Source organism: Myzus persicae, unplaced genomic scaffold (assembly GCF_001856785.1).
Source record: "Myzus persicae strain clone G006 unplaced genomic scaffold, MPER_G0061.0, whole genome shotgun sequence".
Classification (NCBI taxonomy): domain Eukaryota; kingdom Metazoa; phylum Arthropoda; class Insecta; order Hemiptera; family Aphididae; genus Myzus; species Myzus persicae.
In genome coordinates this window covers 745,129-763,320 of record NW_019104278.1, presented here as the reverse complement: position 1 = coordinate 763,320, position 18,192 = coordinate 745,129, and the positions used below count along the sequence as shown (strand labels likewise).

Sequence of the window (18,192 nt, the reverse complement as noted above, 5' to 3'; positions counted from 1 at the left end):
GGGGCTCCGCGAAACCCTCAAACCTGCGAACTATACAAGCCTTCCAATCAATATGTCTCCGTCAAATCGTTTCTGCCCCTTGGTATATAAAAAACGCCAATCTTCACAAAGACACGTTCCCACACTTTCTCAGCTAACCAAATCCCACTTCCTCTCATTCCATTCTAAACTAAATCACCATACTAATCCATTAATTAAACGCCTGTCTTCTTATACAATTCCCGATAATCCTAGAAGAAGATTGAAACGATCTTGGCCTAGAGATTTCCTTGCTTGATCTATGGGGTGGTACTACTGAGTACCTTCCCTCTCTGTTATATCAACACTATTTTCCATCAAAAAAATTACTTATTGTATAAAATGTTTGTATAGATTGTAATTATTCTTTAAATAAAATAAAAAAATAAATAAAATAAAAAAAAACAATTTTACTAAAATTTGAACCTAAAATGTCTATAAAAATTGTCTAAATGTATTTTTATTTTATTTAAATTTCAATAATAACAAATTACGATCCGTAGGTAGGTATGTATAAGGTTTTTGTGACTGTCAACCCTATAACTGAAACTAGTAGAATATTTTTAATAAATGCAAATAATTTGCAAATCTTCATATTTTAAAATTTTGTCAATATTTAAACTTCACTCCCTTATAATTAAAAAAAAGCGGGTAAGTGGATGTCGCTCTACTGTAAAATAGGTTACAACTTACAAGTGGGTCACTATAATGGATGGTATTAAATTCGAATGCAATGATAGAAAATCATTGTACGCTATAATATAATTTGAGCCTCAGCCTATGATATTACTTTTAACAGTTCAAACACATTATTATGGAATATTATAATGATGAAAACTCAATTCATGATTTGTGAAGCTGCTTATATCTCGTTAAGTGGCCAAGTTATAAAAAATAATAATGAAGACAAAATTATTTAAAAAAATAGAAGCTACTAAGTTCCTACTGGGTTAATAAATATTATTAAAGTTGGAATTATTAATAAGTAAATTGTTTTACTTATCATTAGTGTATATAATTTGAGTAAATAAATTAAGAAATGCAGGACGAAGGTCGACGGTTGAAGGGGTAACGTTCTGCTGTGCATTAGATGTCTAGAGAAGTCACTGGAATGGATGTGTCAAATTTGAATTTAATGATTGAATGATATCAAATCATTGTATACCAAAAATGGTTCTGAGTGAAGACGGCCTATGATAATATTAAGCATATTTTATGTTATTATTGGGATTAAAGTAATTTATTTTACTATTAGACAGAACTTCAGAAGTACTGCAGTAGGTTAACTATATTTTCGCAAACAAATTACATTTGAAAGTTTCATTGTATGTGTATTAAAAAATATAATAGTATACTTAATCTAAAATTTTCATATACCAATGAATACTATATTTTTTGGTTACGGAATTAATTGCCTACTTACGTGGAACTCTGTTTTAAGTTTTAACTGCCATCGTAACAATATATTAGGAGCCTACATTTTCTTGTGTCTCTACTCTCAATGGAACCTATATACAGAGACAGAGCTTAAAATGACTCGCAATATTTCGAAAATATCTTGGTGCATGGAAATTGCTAATAAAAACATTCAGTGAAAATGGCATCTACCTATAAACATTTATTTTTTTTATAGTTCGACTAAAAACCAATTTTTCGAAAACTGGATTTGCCTACTGGTACTGAAGTACCAACTAGATTCACTTTCCTGCCAGAAAAGATGAAGTTGAAGAAAATCAAATCATTCTCATTGCCTCAAAAGGCGATGAAAGATACAAAATAAAAATAAAAAACATTTTCATTATAAAATCAATTCATTTATCGCTCCACTGGTATCTAAAATAAGCCTCATCACTCATCAGTCATTAGTCATTAAATACGTAAGTACAACTATGTGTTATGAAGGATCTTGTACGCATTACCTATTTTTTTAAACTTTTTTACGAAGTACCTTTAGGAATACTATTTTTGTTCAACACTTATAATTTTATAAAAAAAAAAAACTATGACAATTAAAACTTTCAATATGTATGGAAAAATGTTAATTACGTATAACATTTCAAGTTCTTACGAATAATATTTTTTGCATTACAAATTGTCGACAAAATAGTAACCAAAACTAATTACCTATGAAGAAATTGTTTTTTATACTTTTGAATAGCCAATATATATTTTGAAGAATTACGTAAAAATTTGAGCTTTAAATTAATTTATTTTTAAACTGTTTTGTAACCAACATTTTTTAACCGTGTTTTTATAAGTACCTATACCATTTTTTGAATTTTTGCTACAACAACTAATGAGGAACTTTTTGTACTACAATTTTAAGCTTTTATACTTAAATAAATAATAACAAATATCTTATCAGTTATCAACATAGTTCAAAGAAAATCTTAAAATGGTATCTTTAAATAGCTAAAAAAAGCCAACATATTTTGAAATGTAGAATTTTTTGGAAAATGCTAACATCAAGTTTCTATTTTGGAAATATTTGTTGTTAGATAATTATTTCCAGGAATCAAAGTGGCACAAAATGATTGGGGTTCTGTGATTCATATTTTATTTTGAGCGTTAATCCATCCTCATGTTTTTCCATACAACAGTTCATTAAACTGTTGAACCTAAACAATTGTTCTCACCATAGACCTATTAATTCTAAGTTAATAGGTCTATGGTTCTCACAATATTAATTGCTTTTGTCAATAGGTAGGTGGCAAAAATATCAATATTATATAGAATCAAAATACCTATGTATACAATTTAGTTAAATAGGTAGGTACAAAATATTTAGTTAGGCACATAACTCACATTTTTCTTTCTTTTTAGAACTTAATTTCACATTTTCACAAAAAACTATACATTACTATATTAAAATAGACTTATTGTCCGTATATTCGTAATAAAATAAAAATAAAATAGAATTACATTTTCATTGTAACTCTTTTTCACAGTACCTACTCACATTTCACAAAATGTTAAATATAATAACTAACTATTAGTTAATAAGTTACAAGATTCATCAGGCAAATCATTTATTAATATTTTTTATTTAACTTAAAAAAAAATATGCTTATAAATTTACCACTACGACAATATTTACTTTAAAATATAAAGAAAAAAAACAATCATTTATTTATTTGAGTTTCATTTTTCACAATAATAATATACTGATGTATACTATAGTTCAGTATATATTGCAGAATTATGTATAATAATGGTACTAATGCACTAATATAAATTATTTCCTTAAAAACAAATACAGGCCATATAGCTAATGATATTCACCATATTTATCATAAACAATATATAACAATAATTTATAAACTTCAAATAAAAATTAAATAATTTAGTTTTTTTCCAAAATTAAGTATAACAATTGAATTTTCAAAGGTTTATTAATATTTAAGGAAACAATTGAATAATTTATTTAGGGGCTGAGCGCCAAAGGATACGACACCTCTTATCATTCACACATATTATATGATATATCTATCGCAACCTAACAGATGTAACCGGCTAAATTTGTGTGAGTTTTGAAATAAAAGTAGAAACTAATAAGACCAAATGCATTATTTTTATCAGTAAGGAACTCCTTCCTATAAGCCTACTGGATTAAGGCTGTATAAACTGTCCTCTCTCGCTATAAAACTTACGACCACCGACTACTAAGTACAACTGGAAATCTAAGACTTCACCTAAAAAGAAAAAACTTTTCATCCCATCACATATTTTGTATTCTAAAATAAGTTAAAAACTAATTTTATCTGTATATCATGTATTATTATTCTCTAGTGATGACTAATTCAACAAAATCAATGACTGTAATATTTAAGTCTATACTCTGCGGTGGTCGAAGTGGCTCAAAATAAGTGGAAGGATGCCTTTCATAATTTATATAGTTTTCATATATTGATTAAACAGTGGTATAAAATAAGTAGAGGGATGGAAAATATGAATTATAAAAAGTGGAGGGATGCCATCCCACTGTATCCCCCTCACTTTGACCACTGATACTCGGTTCAAAATAAGATCATCACCCGGCGGTGATGGGTTTTGTTAAGCGGTGGTCAGACGCATGGTTAGATAGACACGTCCATACACACAACTTGGCTGCAGGGTAATGATCTTATTTTGAACAGAGTACCTATAGAATACTAGCATGAAATAAATACAATTATTCAGTAAGACGATCCCGCAGCCTATAGTTATTCAGTAGCCTAGTTTAGTCCTTTAGTTCATCTGATATAATATTTATAATATTGTTTTTATTGTTATTTACTTAGAAAATAACATGGTGGTCTTGAAGGATAGTCCTACAGATCTCAAATCAGAAAAAATAACAACAAATCAATGCCAATAGACATTAAAACACTATGTAGTGTAGATAGAATCATAGTATGATAATATCGTAGATGTCATATATTTTATTGTTGATAGTTGGAATAATTGTAGGTAATTGATTTTATCATATTAACCAAGTATAACATGGACAGTTTTAATACACATAAGAAATTTACATTTTATTAAACCTTAAAACATTAACTTATAAAATAATATAGATGTATATAAATATAGAATACAATTTTTAAATTATGTTATTTCTATAGTTTGACAGAATCTAGTGATTCTTTGAAAATTAATATTCATAATAAGAAATTAGTTATTATAGTTTAGTTACCATTATAAAATCACTTTCCATTAGAAATTGGTAAATAAGCTGAATGCATGATTGTATAAACAAAACAAAAATACTCAATAAAACAAATCGACATAACTTGAATTCAACTTAATACCTTAAAAAAAACTTAATCACAGATGTTACAAAATGATAGAATAGTTGAAGAAATAAACCAATTATTGACCCTCTCTATCAGTTAACTATAATATGAACTAATAATAATACTTAGTACAACATTTTAATCACATTATGGGATATTTAGATACTTGTTAACAAAAGTTATGTGGAATTGCTTCCAAATTTCTCCAACCTTTTTAACCTAATAATTCGCTGCTGTTCAGTTTCTTCTTGGATCAATTGATCTTCACTGCCACTGCTGCTGCTAAATGTTCCAAATATTATTAATATTTTTAATTTCAGTAAAATTAAAATTAATGTACATGTTAAAAAACTAATATTAATGTACAATAGATATTTTTTTAATTATTTCAATAATCATTTTAGATACCTAATTAAAAACTTTGCAATTTAATATAAAAACAATAATTCATTGTACTTCAGATTTCATTTTCATCTTGTATACAAAATGAATGGCTAAACCTTGACATAATACTAATCCCCAAGATAAACTCCAAGATAATATGCAAAAGGCAGTTGACATTTTGAAAAAGTAAGAATTTATGTATTTAAAGCATGATTAGAATAAAAACTTCTGAAGTACAGTCTTAAAAATATTATCAATAAAAAAATTACAGTAGGAAATAGAACATTTGTGCCACCTCCTATTTTAGTAAATACAATATACGTCTATTCACTTAGATCGAAGTTAAGGATAAACATAGATTTCTAATAGTAGTTCATAATTTATTGGTTTTTATTGAAAAAATTGACAAAATTATGAGCATAGCCCATTTGTTTAATGACGACCTTAAAAGAAATCGTTAAGACTCTTTATGAAGACAATGGTCAAAATGTTGACTGCTGTGAATTCTTATAATATGAGATCTCACCAATCTTTAATCTTTGTTCTGGCCGCCATGAGGGTTTTTCATAGGTTTACTTAAATACAGTTTGACGATTTAAATGAAATATTATTGATTTAAAAAAAACTAACAATGATGATGTACACCTACTGAAAGTGGCAATACTAAACATTTTAAATCCAAAGAGAAAATACCACGGAATAATATAATATATTTATTCTGTGAAAGTACCATAGACCATATATATTTGTAGACAAAGTATGCCAGGCTGTGATGGTTGGGGGACAGTGACAGCAAACTGCGCTGCATTGATGTATTATTATAGCGGGTGGTCAATTCAAAAACCAGACAAGTTACTACTAATACAAAATACAACTTTAATTCAACTACAGTTGGTAAAAAATAAATCTATTTTGGTAGAAAACACAGCAGGATCAAATCCCTTGTTCTCTAAATTCTATACAGTTTTTTTAATAGTTGGTCTAAAGTAAAACCAGTTGAATCATAATAATACTCTTGTCAGTTAAGTTATAACATATAAACATTATTATATAATTAAAAACAGTAAATTAATTTGTGATGTTTAATAAAAAAAAATATATAAAAGTTTACACATACTCTAGCGCTTAATTTATTGTTTAAAAATAATAAATTTTGAAATATCATAAATACCTAGTAACTCCACTACTGGTACTAGAATCAGTTTCGGAAGAAATATTACTTGGTGGTCTAGTTTCTGATTGCTCATCATTTTCTGTAATATCCGAAGTTTTAGTTTCACTGTTTAAAGTTGAATCGGTACTATCAAGACTAGAAAACAAAAGAATAATAGTTAACAGTGTTTGTTATTATTAAAACATTTTAGAATATTTGATGTTTTTGACAAAAATATATTCAACCCAATGGCAACTTGAATCTACAAAAATCAAGGTGCAAGCTGCATAGGCCTACCTACCAACCTACACACCCACCAACTAAATTTACTAGGACAAATGTAATATATTTAAGTTCTTCGTAAGTAAGATTTTTCACGTGCTTATACAATTAATAATAGCTACACTTATTTTTAGCTTGAATGATTAATGTTATGTTATGATAAAAGTATAAAACCTGTTTAATTTCAAAAAAAAATTGTATGATAATAAGGGCCCAAATTTAAAACAAAATGCAATATGTTTTAGGAAGTCCCAATCAATGATTTTCAAGTACAAAATCCGTTTCATACACCAGAAAATTAAAAACTTAAACTTTTTATTTTTAGCAGTTTAGACATTTTTTAAATAATTTTTATACATTATGTACATTTTTAGACCAAAGTTCATAGGTAATTTAAAATATTAGCCAGAGAAATTTTAATTTAACTGTTTATCATTTGTCAAACATACTATTTATGATTTTGATGTGTCGATAACGTTTTTGCTTACCATACTATGAATAGTAAAGTTAAAATTACTTTAATAGTAATATAAATACATAATAAAATATAGTTAGTAATATTGGTTGACAGACTTTGCTTAGAATGGTTGTTTGTTTGCAATTATCTATTATTGAATTCAAATTTAACACATCCACTCAATAACGAGTGTATACACGACAGCTACTATGCAGCAGACCAAGTCACCTAATTTTCGTTTAAATTCTAATGCCACTAATATTTTTACTCGCAATGCATTTGACTAAATATTGTAAAATCCAAATCCAATTAAAATTAAGAATTATATTCAATTCAAAATCATTTACCCAGCTATAAGACATGCTGATGAATACTGATTCATCATTACTACAGCAGCGTCCAACATACATTTTATATCAGTAATGTATTTAATGCGTGCTAAACATCCTTGTCTTGTATTTTGCTCCATTAGACGTAATTCTTCATCAGATAGTGTATCCAAGTTAGGAGGCATATTTGGTCGCTGAATTGCAATTCCTTTTATTAACAATGTATTAATTAGTTAAAATAATAAGTTATTACAAGAAAATATTATTTTTAAAATTGTTAATATATCTCTTAATAATGAATGTTTATAGATGAATAAAAATAATTATTTAGTTTATGTTAATTCAGTAGTGAGAAATAAGAATACCAGTTTCCTTAACCTTTTAGGGCTAGCAGCTTATTTAAATATGGTATAGGCAATTTCTAACTCCTTGTAAATTTTAACTAAAAAATTATTTGGTTTTATATATTTTATTCTTCTTCTTTTCATTTTATGCTCTCCTATGTAAATTAGGGCTTGCTTTTCTATACATCCTATTACCCAAGTTCTCATTGGGAAGCACATAAAAAAATAAATATTGTATTATTGTGTCTAAACCCATTTTTTTATTGGATATTATGCAACCACATTTAAACCAATAATATTTTAACCAACAAATATTTTGGCCGAAATTATTTCAGCAGATTGGATTTTAGCACACAAATATTTTTGCCAACAATATTATAGACGAAAGCTAAAATATGGTTTAGCCAAAATATTTGCCTGGTGAAATACTGTCAGCTAAATTATCTTTGGATCAAATATCAGATATTATTAGGGTAAAATATTATTCAGTCGAAATATTTTTTCAACTAAAATACTGTAGGTGACATTATTTTTGAATTTTTTATAGCCCCTCCTACTTTGTGGAAAAATAGATTTCATGCAATATTATCAATTGTCAATTATTTATTATAAAACAAATAATTTTAGAATCATTAAGGTAGAATTACCGCGTACTCCCTAACTTATCAAATAAAAATAATTTAAAAATAAGTGAAAAAGTTTCTAGATAGAATTTTAATATTAGTTGGTTCAATTAAATTTACTTACCACCAACAAATGGCAAATCAAGTGGAATTTGTGGTATATTTGTAAATGGTAAATTGGAGGATGTTTGAGGTATATCATCTAATTAAAACAAATAAATAAATATTAAGCTAGCATCTTAAATGTTGTATCTATTAACTTTTAATAATTAGTATTTTTAATTACTGAATAATGTTGATGGCCCAATTCCACCACCTATTCCTGCTGCATTCATAAACGCAATCCATGATTCATTCATATTATTCGATTCAGGTATGCCATTATTTGAATTATCACTGTTGCTTCCATTAATTTCATCAATAGATGTTGATCGTTGTTGAAATGTATATGGTCTAAATTGATACTGGAGTGGTGTTTGATTATAATAGGAACTTCCACTACTTCCTGCTTGACCAGAAGATACATGTGTATGATTGCTAGATGGTCCGCGATTGTTGTCAGTAGCAGAAGATGATGCAGCTGCTTCAGCTGATGGTGTTTCCTGGGCTGTTCTGCCAGGTGTTGGTGTTGCTGGTGTGGGAACATTAGAATTTTGAGTTGTTAAAGGTGTTGGGCGCAAAATATCTAATCTACAAGTAGGACATGTTTGATGACGTTGGAACCAGCTTCGTAGACATGATGTATGAAATATATGGTTACAAGGCAATTTTTTTGCAGCTAAAAATAATTAAATTAAAAAAATTATTATTTTATTTTATTATTTTAATAGAATGCAAAATTTAAGTTAATGCTACAATTGTACAATGTTAAAATTATTTTATATTTATAAGGTTAGGTTAGGTTAGGTTATACATCAATAATTACCTGCGGCTGTCATATCTTCCCGGCATATAATACACACGTTTTCAATGGCTTGTAAATCGTGTAACGTAGCATCTGGGTATAATGTATTCATATTATGTATTGCTCTACGAGAGAGTACAAGATCTTGGAATACTTTTTTGAAATTTCTACAAAATAATTTGTTTGTGCATTAGTATTGCTTATACATTTTAGATAGACAAGCTCTACAATTTTTTAAATTATCTCTTCAGTTGCTTATCAAATAATACTATTAATGTTTATTTAAAAGAGTTAATGGTATAAGTACTATCATTGATAATACAGTGGATGTGAATAATATATAATGTAAGGTATTTTGATTTGTTTTCAAAATAAGAGTAGACTTTCTAAAAAATATATACTTAAATATATACTTAAATATATAAGACGTATTGTTTAAATTATTTTATTTTTTTACCTCAGTGTATGATACATTGGTCGAAAAGCAAATAGCGGTATTGTGTATGTTCGTACCATGATTATAAGGAAAACCACATACATCACAGCTTTACACAATCCTAATTAATCAAACGATAGATTAGTTAAAATGATTAAAATAATGAATTTAAGAGACATAATATACAATACTTAATAAGGGGAATGCAGTCAGTATTTAAAGAAAAATATAGAAAAATTGATAAGAGAATATTTTGATGACTAGCCAGCTTGAAGACTATAATAAGGAAACCAAATACGGTTTCTGATAAAGTCCCAAAATTAGTAGCACAATTAAACGGCCACAAGATGTTCTAAGTAAGCTAGGGTTGCTATTTTAATCAGTGTAGTATAGGGATTATTCATGTTATCTTACATTTTTTGGAAAATCTATGCATTATATTGAACCATGCTCATTTATAGATTTAATAGCATGAACGATTAAGTAGTTTATATATGCACTTATGTGAGTATTTCATAAACATTCAATATTTTTAAGAAACAAATTTGAGTATAATGATCATTCAAGAAAACACATGTGCATTGTGTATATAATAGTATCCAAGGCTCGGACTTACTGTAAACATAGATATTTAGGTATAAAAGAACTAGATATAATGTTAACAGATAGTATAATTTAATTATTTACACAATAAAAAAATATTACAAAAATATATGTATATGTACATAATATTTAAAAGCGTAATCATAAAAGCTACAATATCTAGAAAAGGTTATAGTAAAAAATAATGCATATTTTTTTTCAAAAAACATTAATAATCCCTATACTAAAAGTGTTAAAGTAGCAACCCTAGCGTACACAGTGCAGCATGTGACTGTATACTCTTATGACTCATTTCAGTACATTTTTTCATGTGGCTGGCTGTAAAAGTTTGGTTTTCTCAATTTAGTCTTCATGCTAGCCAGTGTGTATCATTTTAATCTAGTGATATTATCACACATATAAATGAATAGTTTATACATTATAATTGATGCACTTCTTAACACACAGGGATATGTCAATAAATATTATTCATGGGTCACTATTCAAATCGATATAAAATATGATATCTCTTGACAAATCTATAGAACTATGGGTTGGTCAGCTTTTGATTTTTATACATCAACATATTAAACACATTATAATTGAAGAAAAGTTTTAATAAGTATTCTAAGAAATGTTTGTTATAAATTACATATAAAAAATAAAATTATTGTTTTTATGTTAAATGATATTTCAGTTGAAAAAGAAATACATATTGAAAATCACTTGAATTAAAACATAGTTAAATTGTTAATGTTTCAAAAACTAAATTTGTCGTAGCAAAAATCTTACTGATTTTTCAGGTGACTATATCAAAATACAACTGTTTTGTATGATGATTATAAATTGTGGTCCCCTTAAACTTAATATTAAATTTGTAATTGTAGAAAATATATATTTCAAATAATCTTACCAATAAAAAATTCAAGGTATAGCAGGAGAACAGCTTTACTTTCCCAAAAAGTGTCACTATGTACATCAACTGCATGCAATATATATTTAAAGGCAGCATTAGCTGCTAATGTGATGAGTAATGCATATTCAAATCCAAATACTAATTGCACAGATGGGCCTTTGATCATTGTAGTAGTATATGCATCATGAACGAAATATATGTCACCCAAAGTTAAGATGACTAATAGCACTATTTAAAAATAATTTAAATTATATTAGAAGTATAAAATGTGTATATTTGAATACAGAAATATTAAGATTACTTACACCATATGCGCAAATGAAATAAATATGATATAACTGGAGTACGTTCCATCTAAAAATATAAAAAATAAAAATAATATAATTACATACTTAATAACAACATGTTTATTAAATATAAAATACGTAAACATACATAATCTACTCGATCCTCTGCCAGCCAATGGAAACATTTTAGAAATAATAATAAAGTAAATAGAGCTACAAATTTGGGACTCAAGTCATCTTTAAAAATAGTAAATGCTAAACATGTTTCTGTCACAGCATACCAGGCCTTTTCTATTAAACGCTAGAAATATAAGTACACAAATAAAGTAATTAAATCACATAGACATTGGAAGTTAATCATAAAAATTAAAAATTTATAAAATAAATACCTCTGATTCTGCGGGGCGTAATGAGCCAAAAAATAATTTACCAGTTAATTTTCCGATTAAATAAACAGCAACTAAAGCTTGCATATACATTATCTAAAATATAAATATATTAATTATGTATAATTATTGTAACTTTTAACCCACTTATTAAAAAAAAACATTAAGGTATTATTGTTTTTTTAGTTAATGTGAACGTTAACTCTTATGATAATGGAAATGCTTTAGTGTAATTGTACTTACAGCCATACTTGGATTGGATTTACATATGTATACAACTGACGGGTAAAATTGTTTCTTTTGACGAAAAGCATTTGCTACAACACAACTGGACAACACTAGACTTATGGCTACAGCCGTGGTGCTCGTCATTTTCGCAGCGGCCGCAGCCGTAGTTGTACTCATATTGATACTTAATTTCTATATGTCGAAAAATAAAATTACATAAAAATAATGCTTTACACGTACGCGAATGTGAAACTGTCGATTATAAACCGATAATTCAACCTTTCAATGTAAACAAATACAATCGCACTTGGAGTCAACTTCGAGTACTATGTCTTGTTCAATATTATATTATTTAAATTATATTTTCTTTTATGTTTCAGCAAAAGGACTAAGGAGTACAATAAAACGACATAGCTGTTGTCACTCTTTTCCAGCGTATGGACGAAGCGCACGTCAACTAAATAATATCAATACTGTTATCATTTGTAATTGATTATGTTTAACAGCAGGGTATCGGAATGATAAAATTATGATCAAGAAGATAAGAGATTAAAAATTAATTCAATTTCCTTTTATTAGAAATACGAAGCATGCAAAACATTTTAATAATTATTATTGTCGGTATAATTATACTCAAGAGTCAAGAGTCATGTACACTCTACAATGTCATGGCTAAATGATATGTTTTATCCATGGTCTACAAAATACTACCGTAAATATCGATTGTTATCCATCGATAATATCTGATATCGATTTTTAGTTTATAAAATTTGTAACCATCCGTTGTGCTTATTGTAAATTTCTGTTACAGATTGTACAAATTAATAAATATGTTTAAAAAAATAAAAAAATAAAAAATATTTACTAGGTACCTACCTGCATAGATAATAGATATATCTCTTTATTATATATGCCTAATTACTAATTAGTAGTTACATAATAATAACTAGTATTTGCCCAATTCAAATTAAAAAAGAAGGAAAGTAGGTTACCGCTCTGTTGTACAGTTGGTGTCGAGTGAACTCGTTGAGGAGTAACTGTAAGAGTAAAATGTGTGATTTAAATTTGAATTCAATAATAAATCATTGAATGCAAAAAACGATTGTGAGCGAATGTCTGTCGACCTATATTCATAGACTTAAAGAAATAGACGGAACATTAGGTATGATAACGCGTGCAAGTGGGTGGAGCTTGTTCCGAGGATCGGGCGTTGAAAAACCGCGGGAATAATTTTCAATATTTAAATATATCTATAATAAAAATAATCTATAATATCTATTACTTATAGAAACTATGAACAATTGTAATAATATTATTCATTGAAGTAGGTTATGTTATTACCTAATGGCTAATATTATCTATTATCTAATAGATCGAAAATAAAAGATTATTTTTATTAAACTATTTATTGTCCTATTATAATACATTATTTAAATTTATAAATATTTATTAATTGTTTAAACTTATGTTTTTTCATTTATTATAAATATTATTTATAAATTTGAATAATAAGTTCAGTTATGAAGACATGCATTGTGTGCGAATGTAATGATCAAAAGGCAACATTTCATAAGTATATTTATTTGATGAATTATATATCAATAACTAATAAGTCCAGACTTGGCTACCTTTTTTGAAAGTATTCAATACGGTATTTTTTACAAGTATTCTAAGTACAGTATTCGGAATACTTTTTTTCTTATATAGGTATACTCTTATGCATTAGGTACTAATTTTATTAATTTGAATATAATTTATGACTAATAGATTCAAGATTGCCATATAGGTGTGTAGGTACTATTGTGATTATAGTAATCTTCTTTTATAAACACAGAATTGAAAAAATAATATTTTTGGTATTGAAATCTAAATCTACTGAAAAAAAGTATTCAAAAAATATTTGAAATACTTTATGTGAAATATTCTAGATACTTAGGGTTAGGAATATTATTATAAAGTATTCGAATACATACCTATTCTGAATACTTTTTTTTAAGTATTCAGAATATTTATTTGAAATACTTTTAAAAAGTATTTTACCCAAGTCTGTCAATAACTTGGTAGTTGTTGGGTGGCAGTTATTATTAATTGTTCTTTGTGCATTTTATTAAATTAGATTCCCTAGTAATCCATATATGAGGCAAAAATGGTTAAATCAATGCAACATTAAAGGAACACTACCTAATTATTCATACATATGTTCATCACATTTTAAAAAAGAGGATTATGTTAGTACTAGACTTAAGAAGGATGCACTCCCAAAACTTGTCGAGTAAGTTTAAGAAAATGTGTATATTTTATGTCAATGTAATATAAATATAATTGTTAAACATTTTTGAAATTTAGAGACCAAATTGAAATACAATATGTTCCCTCACATAGCAAAAATAAAATATTAAGTTGTTCAGAATCAAGTACACCACAATATGTTGAAAATAGGTATTATTTGGACCTTGATAGAATATTTATAAATTTTCAAAAAGTGTAGTACCTATATAATGTTATTATTTATTATTATATTATTTTTAACAGTCCAAAAATATCTACTAGTACTTCTTTAAGTTCTTTATCCAGTGTGAATGACCACGGTGAAAAGTAAGTTTAAAAAAATGTGTTTAATGTATTTTACGTAAATGTAATATGATTATTATACCTTTTGGGAATGTAGAGAGTATTCAATAATCATAGAGAGCAATTAATTAATCTGATTATAGATTTATTTTTGAAAGTTCGTCTTAGACATATTGGAACCAGGATAAACGATGATGTATTCAAATCTTCATTCAGGCAAAAATTTACAAAATTAGTTACACATATGAATCAATAAATTAATAAAATAAATTAATTAATTAATAACTTTAGCTGAAAATGTAATATTTATTATAACAGGAAATATAATAATTATTTTATTGTTTTTATATGTTTATTTTAGATTTATCAAGGAAACATTTTTAGTTTTAAAACAAACTACAAAGAAAAATTTAAATACAAAAGTCTAACAGATATTAATTAACAATTTATTATATTTTACAAATGAGTTGAACTTGAAAATTTCAACTTAAATTATGAAATTTGTATTTTAAAATATAAAGAATATTATATTATTATCACAAATAATTGTCTTATCATTTAGAAAATAATAAAATTGAACGAACGCTCTAATTGGCTGTCCTCGGAGCAGAGGCCAATTCTCTCACTCTTATGATAAAACTAATGCTGTCTCTCTTAATCCGTTTGGCACGACCACGCCACCCAGTCCTCGGGACTAATGTTCCGTCTATTTCTTTAAGTCTATGCCTATATTAGGTAGGTACTCAGTATTAAGTAAGTGTTATGATATAATTGATGTTAAAGTAATTTATTTTACTATTAGTGATACGGTAGGTTCAATTAATTTTTAACATTGCATTTGAAAACGTGATTGTGTGCAAAAAATTACGCTTTTTATTTTTGGTCGGCCGTGCCGTCGACATGACGTGCGTGCGTAGAATTGCCGTAGATAGCTCGGTACCCGCATACAATCACACTCACACTGAAAAAATATAATATATTATATAATGCCATGGGCGGCAGTAACAAAATTGCTTATTGCCTAAATATTGCCTCTTAATAAAGACCCACGAGCAGGCCCCTTAAGCAAAAAAAAAAAATGGACTAAATAATTGCAAAATAGTCTATTTTCAAAAGCTGAAGTAAACGATGTTTTTTGGCATGTTGTTAGTAGTGAAATAAACAGTTAATAACGGGAGATAAACACTACATACTGTGCCCGGCGCCTCCACCATAAATGTTACGTGGTAACAATAATTAATTTATTGTCTATCACTACTGTCTACTGACTACCTACTGGTATACGGTGTGTAATTGTGTATCCGTAGTGATAGATCAGTACCAAACGGGGGAATGTGAGAGGATTTGGATGTTCGACAAGGCAACAAGTTATACCGAGTATTATTTAACGTATATTTTAAAATGTAAGACAAAATGTAATATAAAATATTTTACTTTACCGATGACCTGGCAGCAACAATACACGGAGCAAGTGGTGAAACGACTAAACGAGACTGATCTCGTTCGGCTGACGAATGTCAAGCAGGCCAAACGATTATTATAAATTTTGTTTACTATACAAAATAGTTATACATATATATAGGTAGCTATTAGCTTTACTCCGTGATATTACAGAATGGATAAAAGATGACACGCGCATCTATGATATTTGTATAGTATATAATACTATTCGTAATAATATTATAATTATAAAAATATGAAAACTATGGTGTTTGCAAGATAGTCTACAAAATTGTCCAGAAAAAATGTCTCTTAAAAAAAATCAATGTATGAAACAAATATAAAACAAAGCTATAAATAATGAAGTAGGTAGTAGTAATAGGTACTTTTACTGTAAACCGCTTCAATAAGCAGTATTATTTGAAGTACGAAACCATGTTTTACGGTCGATTTTTTTCTACTGTGACGGCCTCTTAATAACAGTTTTCGTGAAACGAGGGCTGATGTCGATAAACAACTAAATTACGACAAGCATGAGATATTATGTTGTATAGTATTTTCATATATATATTATATATATCACTCATGTTATTTATATCAATGATATTTGATATTTTCATTGATTTTATAAAATCAATGATATTATATTGTATCATTTACGTCGTTTGCGATAAAAATATTCGTTATCGTAGTTATAACGTATTTGTCCGTAACCCATCTTATAGGCGTTGACACAGTTCGGTAGACACCATTGACAGTCAATTCGTAAATTACTCTCCGTGATTTTGTATTGTATTTTTAAATTGACATTTGACGATTACATATAGATCTTTTTTCTAAATTTAAAAAGAGTACTGGAGATGCCCAAGAAACGATGTAGTTTTGGTCCAAAATTAGAAACAAAGCTTCCTTTTTATGAGATGCTGATGAAATAGGGAAAGTTCTATGTAACGAGTGTACATTTATATTATCAATTGAACACGGCGGGACAATAAAAAAAATATATTTCTAAACATTTGAACATTTTTATTAGATATTTAGGTTAGGTTAGTCGTTATTCAACTTAAAAAGGGTAAATAAGTTAGAAAATAATTGTTTGTGATATGACACATATTTAGTCGTTTACACTCTACAGTTGTATGCTTATGTATGAATTTATATAGATATGTTTTTTTTGGAGGGAGGGGAGTAAAAACTATCCCGTTATTTATTTCCCTAAAATATTCATCCTATTATATATTGTGTATTGTGAGTCAGTGAATGCTCGTACTCTGCGGGTTAGTAAATAGTAGGTTTTTACCAAGGTGGATACATATTTGTGCATATAATATGTATGTATATACTATATATTCACATTGTTGAATCTGTATAATAATCTATTTAATCTGTATATGTCTCCTATTTTTAATTCTAAGTAACTTTGGCATAAAGTTAGCTGAAATTTATTTTAGAAAATTTGACCACGGACCTTTTTGAGCCAAGAGCAAAAAGTCGTGTATCACAGATAAGTGCCGACATAAAGCAGAAAAAATGTTCTGGTAATTCGTAAATTAAACCATAAAACCAACCTCTGTGACATTAAAGCGAATTACCAGAACTAGAGTAGTTTAGGACAACTTGTTTTTATTGTAAACATTCAAATTAAAAAAATCTGACCTTAATAGCAAGGATAGTAATCAGGTTACTGTAAGGCTAGCAGGCTACCACTATTCATAATGGATTTGGAGCCCATATAAAATACATGTGTAATCTTAAAAATGTGCTTTGTTATAAAATTAAAGTAGAACTTCCAAGAAAAAATAGTAGTGCTAAAAGGCAAAAATTACCCAACTGTTTGAAAAAAACTGCAAATTAAAATAGAAATGTGAAAACTTAATTGATTAATCGGACTCCACTTCGAGTTGACCATTGAAAACAAATGTCTACTATTTGTAACTCTGATACAATCTCATAAATCTTGTGGCTTATGGTATTCAACTGTGAGATTGTGCCACTAAGTCTTAAACCGTCTTTTTAACTATTACTGCATCCTACTGGTCCAAAAGAAAAAACTCTATTCACCGTGATATGATGCTGC

General features: G+C 27.6%; 2 protein-coding genes across 6 annotated transcripts; one reads left to right on the top strand and one right to left on the bottom strand.

Moving 5' to 3' along the window:
- Positions 1 to 3,928: 3,928 nt before the first annotated feature.
- Positions 3,929 to 14,954, bottom strand: LOC111040802 (E3 ubiquitin-protein ligase synoviolin B-like). Of its 5 annotated transcripts, none has more exons than XM_022324824.1 (13): positions 14,758 to 14,954; positions 12,120 to 12,296; positions 11,880 to 11,972; positions 11,639 to 11,791; positions 11,509 to 11,557; positions 11,201 to 11,431; positions 9,727 to 9,826; positions 9,291 to 9,436; positions 8,652 to 9,143; positions 8,490 to 8,567; positions 7,417 to 7,606; positions 6,349 to 6,486; positions 3,929 to 5,072 (listed from the first exon to the last, which is right to left on the bottom strand). In XM_022324824.1, the coding sequence occupies exons 1-13, from the start codon at positions 14,788 to 14,790 to the stop codon at positions 4,973 to 4,975; spliced, it is 1,980 nt and encodes a 659-aa protein (XP_022180516.1). In that variant the 5' UTR covers positions 14,791 to 14,954; the 3' UTR covers positions 3,929 to 4,972. The 5 variants fall into 5 exon arrangements, with proteins under 5 accessions (XP_022180516.1, XP_022180515.1, XP_022180520.1 ...); XM_022324823.1 differs by having other exon boundaries at positions 3,929 to 5,075; positions 14,758 to 14,951; XM_022324828.1 differs by lacking the exon at positions 14,758 to 14,954 and adding an exon at positions 13,097 to 13,244 and having other exon boundaries at positions 4,959 to 5,075.
- On the top strand, positions 13,554 to 14,751 carry LOC111040803. Its single transcript, XM_022324829.1, has 4 exons — positions 13,554 to 13,677; positions 14,221 to 14,376; positions 14,451 to 14,543; positions 14,637 to 14,751. Exons 1-4 carry the CDS (start codon positions 13,625 to 13,627, stop codon positions 14,701 to 14,703), a joined length of 369 nt encoding a protein of 122 aa, XP_022180521.1. The 5' UTR covers positions 13,554 to 13,624; the 3' UTR covers positions 14,704 to 14,751.
- Positions 14,955 to 18,192: the final 3,238 nt, after the last annotated feature.